The 5,403-nt window shown below is 52.7% G+C and overlaps 1 protein-coding gene across 1 annotated transcript; it reads right to left on the reverse strand.

Moving 5' to 3' along the window:
• Positions 1-255: 255 nt before the first annotated feature.
• On the reverse strand, positions 256-3,675 carry THBD (thrombomodulin). Its single transcript, XM_072998443.2, has one exon. It carries the CDS (start codon positions 3,186-3,188, stop codon positions 1,662-1,664), a length of 1,527 nt encoding a protein of 508 aa, XP_072854544.2. The 5' UTR covers positions 3,189-3,675; the 3' UTR covers positions 256-1,661.
• Positions 3,676-5,403: the final 1,728 nt, after the last annotated feature.

Below are 5,403 nucleotides of genomic sequence, written 5' to 3' on the forward strand. Positions count from 1 at the left end.
ACTAATCTTGATACAAATAGTGGAATTCCCTTTATATCTCTTCAAGCATGTCTCTCCGCAATACGTCCCAACGAACTCAGTGGGGTATGTTCTGGTATGAGGTAAGAAGAGAGCCTTAGAAATGTTTCACAGAAGTTATATATGAAGCTAATGTAGTCTTATTTTATTTTTTTCTTGGGAGTCAAGATTTGTGGAGGGGCGGGAATGTAGCTTGGAACACAAATATTTCATACTGAAAGACAAGAGATATTCATATTTCAAATGTTAAAATGTATACTTGGACTTTATTATCCATGTACTGCATGGCAAAATAATTTTGCAATGATATAGTTCCTATAAATAAATAAATATTTAACAATTTTGCACAGTTTACAATAGAACTAATTAAAAATATTCCTTATCATTCAGCTCATAGACCAGGAAAGGAGGTTGCCTTCCCCTTCACCATGAGCCATCAGGGCATTCATAACTACTTTTAAAAAGATCTTCCACTACAAAAAAAAGGCAGCTTCATTGCATTCAGTAATGTTTTAGTAACATTCATCTGCTGTTTTTCAAGAAGGTAAAAGCACCAAAGAGATCAGAAAACACACACTGGAAGCCAAAGTGTTTGGGTCACAGTTCAGTTATGTGTTGAATTTTCCAACTGCAGTCAGCAAGAGCATCCATAGAAATAATTTGGTAATGCTTGTTAATGAAACCTCTGCCTTGTTGGTCTGACTATAGTTTTTACACAGCCATATCGCCACTGGAAATATAGGATGTCCATATCTTATAAAACACCAAGAAAAAGCAGGAACATTAGATCACAACTAAACAGTGTACTGGCCCATTCAACTCTCCTTAAGAACAGGGCAGGAATCTTGGTCTCACAGCTGAACCCTGCTGTTTTCTCACCGAAATCACTAGTCTCAGTGATCAGTCTACCTAAGCTTCCTTCTGTGCAGTTTGAGTGTGCATGTTTATTTGTTAAATCAACTAAGTTCTGTTTTAGGTTTTTTAAAAACAGTAGCAATATGTCTTCTCCTCCTAAATTACTGTATATTGCTGAAATAAAGACGCATAAAGCTATAAGTGAATTTTTGCACAGAACGATAATGAGTCAGTTCTACAGTGAATTCTGGTACTACAAAACAAATTTCCAGACTTAGAGGTGTTCAAATCTGTTATGTGATCCAGGCTCCAGTTGGTAGATCCTGATGTTTTTGTGAAAAACAGATTCCATAAGCCTGATGCCTGCCTATCCCTCTATCAGAAGAAATGATAAAGCACTATTGTCACATCTGTGGAAAAAACCGTTAATAGATAACACAGTTCACACCGCATAGTCTATCCTGTCTTGTGATCTGTATGCAAGTCAGGCCATTGCCCTCATGTTCCTTAGCTCCCAGGGGAAAACATGCATCCAAGATTCCTTAAGTTATCTGTGAATTGAATATCTGTCCTTGGAATTCATAAATATTTCTATCCAGCTTTAATTACACTTTCCCATCACCTCCTGCCTCCCTTCAAACATAACAGCTCTTATATTTTCAGTCTCAAAGAGGCACTGTTTGAACTAACATGCTGCAGCATCACACCAGTCTCTTAGTCGGATGGCATGTGTAACCCTTTTCAGTCTGTGCAAAATGATGCTTCTTCACCATATAGCACAAAACCGTTCACAACAAGACAACCACGACTGTGACGCTAACTGCGATTCCAACCAGCATCCCTTGACTGAGGCCATATTTTGGTGAGGCAGCAGGAAGAACTGTTGGTTCCGTCTCCCCTGAGGACTCCTCTTCTTCCAAACAGAACTTTCCATCTGGACAGGAACATATATAGCTGCCTGGAGTATTGACACACTTCAAGTCACCGCAATACTCTGACCCACACTCATCAATATCCGTGCAAACAGTTGTCCCGTTTTTGGCGTCCAGGACGAAGCCGTCGGGGCAGTCACAGGATTCCCCAGTGTGCGGGTCGCACAGGGCGGGGCACTGGCTCTGGTTGCAGAAGAGGACGCACTCGTGGGGTTTCCGCCGGTCGGGCACAAAGCCTTCGTAGCAGGTGCACCGGAACCTGCCCTCCACCCGCGTGCAGTCGTGCTGGCAGGCCAAGTCGAAGCACCGCTGCTGGTCCTCTAGGCACCGGCCCTCCACGAGCTCGAAGCCCGCGAAGCAGCGGCACTCGAAGCCGCCCTCGGTGTTGACGCACTGCTGCTCGCAGGGCCCCGGCTCGGCCTGGCAGTCGTCCACGTCCCGGCAGCCTCGGCCGTCCGGGTCCGGCTCGTAGCCCTCCATGCAGACGCAGGCGCCGGCGTCGTCCTGGGGCAAGCAGGGCAGCGGGCAACCCGGGCCGGCGCAGGGGGCGCTGCAGCTGCGCCCGTCCTCCTCGCGCAAGGCCCTCCCCTCCGGGCAGGTGCACGAGGGCCGCCCCCGCGAGTCCCGGCCGCACTGCCCCTCGCAGCCCCCGTTCGCCAGGCGGCAGTCCCAGGCGCCCGGCGCAGCCCGGCCCCAGCCCGCCGAGCCGTCGGCCCGCGTCCGGCACTCCAAGGAGACGCCCAGCCCGGGCAGGTCGGCGGTGGTGCCCGGGGGCAAGGCCGCCAGGTCCGTCTCCCGAGCGCCGAAGGGGAGGAGGTAGGAGGCGGCGGTGTCGGGCGGCGGGGGGCTCAGCCGGGCGCAGGTCCCCTCCGGGTAGCTGTACTCGCAGAGGAACCCGTCCGCCGCGGCGTCGCAGGCGCGCTCTCGCCACCTCAGCTCCCGGGTCACCACCACGCAACGGGGGCCGCAAGCCGGAGCCTTCGACGTCGCGTTCGTCCCGTTGCTGGCCCAAGCCGCGTAGTCCGTCCGCTCATCGCCAGCGACCCACTGGAAGCCGCGCAGCTGCTTCGCCGGCTGGACGCAGAAGCCCTCGGGCAAGCGCAAGCCCAGCCACGCGCTGCCCGCCCGGCCGCGCAACAGCAGCGCAATGGCCTCCGCCTCCACCGTGGAGCGCACGGTCATGAGGTGTCCCCCTCCGCCCTCGCAGGCGTCGCCCGCCTCGGAGAAGCTCCGCGCCTCCCAGAACGAGGCGAAGCACGTCGTGTCCAGGCACTGCGCGTCCGAGGGAGCCGCCGGCGGCGGCGGAGGCGCCCCCTCGGCCGTTCCTCTTCCCCGGCCGGCGGCTACCGCGAGGGTCACCAGGAGCAGCCTCGGTAGCCACATGTCAGTGCCCGGTTCGGAAGAAACGCCTGGAGGAGAGCATTCGAGTGCCGCCCCCGGCGCCGTTTCCCCCTCTTTGCGCCGGGTGGCGCGTTTATAGCGCCCTCCATACGGGCGAGCGGGCGGGGTACATGCGGGAAAGGGAGGGGAAGTACCGCCCGCCCGGGAGGAGATCTCCCTGGAGCAAAGAGTCACTCATGGAAAGGAAAAAAAAGGCGGGTCCCTTCGCTGACTGAGCGGGGGGGGGGGAAAGAAAGCGAGGCCACTGGCCCACCCAACAGCGGACCCCGCCCTCTTTTCCTTAGCTAGAGGGGCAGGGAGTTGGCCCTCCTACCCGACCCCTTCTCTGCCCCGACGAGCGACCCGGTGGGTCACCGGCCGGCCGCAGATTTCTGCGTCACGCCCGCCTTTTGGACGACCACTCGCTGCGTGGCAGAAAAGCCGCCCTTGCGAGCCCGGGGCGGGCGGCATCCCGAAGGAAGAGTTGGATCCCCACCCCACCCGCTGATAACGTTTGGCCTTGCCAAGCAGGGTGTGTCGGGCGGCAACTCCCTCTGACTTGCCGGGCCGGGAGGGGCGCCGCCTCGCCTCTGGCACGTGCGGCAGCTGGGGCGGCAAAAGAAGCCCGCCCGCCCGCCTCTTGGCAGGACGCGGCGGGAAGTGGCGGAGAGTGCCCAAGGCATTTTGGCGCGGAGGCGCTCCCCTCGGGTGGGTGCTTCGAGCGACGTTGAGGCATAAGCCCAAAGGTGCTCTACACGCCCTGACCCTTCTTCCCACCCCGCCCGGGGCAGGCGAGAACTCTCTTGCTCTCGGCGTTAAAACACGCCCTCGTAGAGTGCCCCGGGTTCTTGTCTGTTATTTCAAATACTTTGATATACGGAAAATGGGTCCCGAGTTTGTCCATTTAACACCCTTGTTCTCACATATCAGGGGCGGCTTCTGCACCCGCTGGACTTTCTCGCCCCTAGGACTACAATGCCTATCACCCATAGGAAAGTATTGAAACAGCTTTAGCCTAAAATAATGCCTGGCAGAATGTTTAATTTCAGAATAGATAGCTTCGTTGGACCTCAGAAAAACAGTAGTTAATTTATTGTTGTTTAGTCGTTCAGTCGCGTCCAACTCTTCGTGACCCCATGGACCAGAGCACGCCAGGCCCTCCTGTCTTCCACTGCCTCCCGGAGTTAGTTTAAATTCATGTTGGTCGCTTCGATGACACTGCCCAACCATCTCATCCTCTGTTGTCCCCTTCTCCTCTTGCCTTCACACTTTCCCAACATCAGGGTCTTTTCTGGGGAGTCTTCTCTTCTCATGAGATGGCCAAAGTATTGGAGCCTCAGCTTCAGAATCTGCCCTTCCAGTGAGCACTCAGGGTTGTTTAACAAATTAATATTATATGCATAATATAAATATAATACTTTTAGAGGATGAAAAAATGGAAAATGTCCTCTTAGGAATAGAGAGCATCATTGATTATGTACAGTAGTTAATAATCCTCTCCTAAGTTTGTTTACAGAGGTTTGCTGTGCTTCTAATTTAACTTCCCTAAAACATTCAATTTTCCTTATTTTTAATCTTGCTTTTGATGCTGAGGTTATCAGTCAGCTTGCAGTTAACATATATGGCAGTTGTGAACCCTGCACAGTTATAAAGTCATGTTACCAAGTATCTGTTGTGGTTCAGAAATCAAATTAAGTATGTTTATTGTTTTTGTCCATGTACTGCTGAAGCCTACCTCCAAGGTAGGCTTCATCAGTATGTGCACCGAAAACTCCCAGAAGTACAAGCTGGATTCCGAAGGGGCAGAGGAACTAGAGCCAAAATGCTAACATGCGCTGGATTATGGAGAAAGCAAGAGAGTTCCAGAAAAACATCTACTTCTGCTTCATTGACTATGCAAAAGCCTTTGACTGTGTGGACCACAGCAAACTATGGCAAGTCTTTAAATAAAAGGGAATGCCTGACCACCTTATCTATCTCCTGAGAAACCTATACGTGGGACAGGAAACAACAGTTAGACCTGGATATGGAACAACGGATTGGTTCAAAATTGGGAAAGGAATATGACAAGGCTGTATATTGTTCCCCGGCTTATTTAACTTATATGCTGGCTTTTCTCACAGGTGGTACCCTAGGGCAGAGTCCCCCAACCTTTTTACTAGTGCGTACCGGCGGAGTCTCTGAGGGAGCTGGGGCGGCCCTTCGCGCTTGCCCTCTC

Source organism: Pogona vitticeps, chromosome 4 (genome assembly GCF_051106095.1).
Source record: "Pogona vitticeps strain Pit_001003342236 chromosome 4, PviZW2.1, whole genome shotgun sequence".
NCBI lineage: Eukaryota > Metazoa > Chordata > Lepidosauria > Squamata > Agamidae > Pogona > Pogona vitticeps.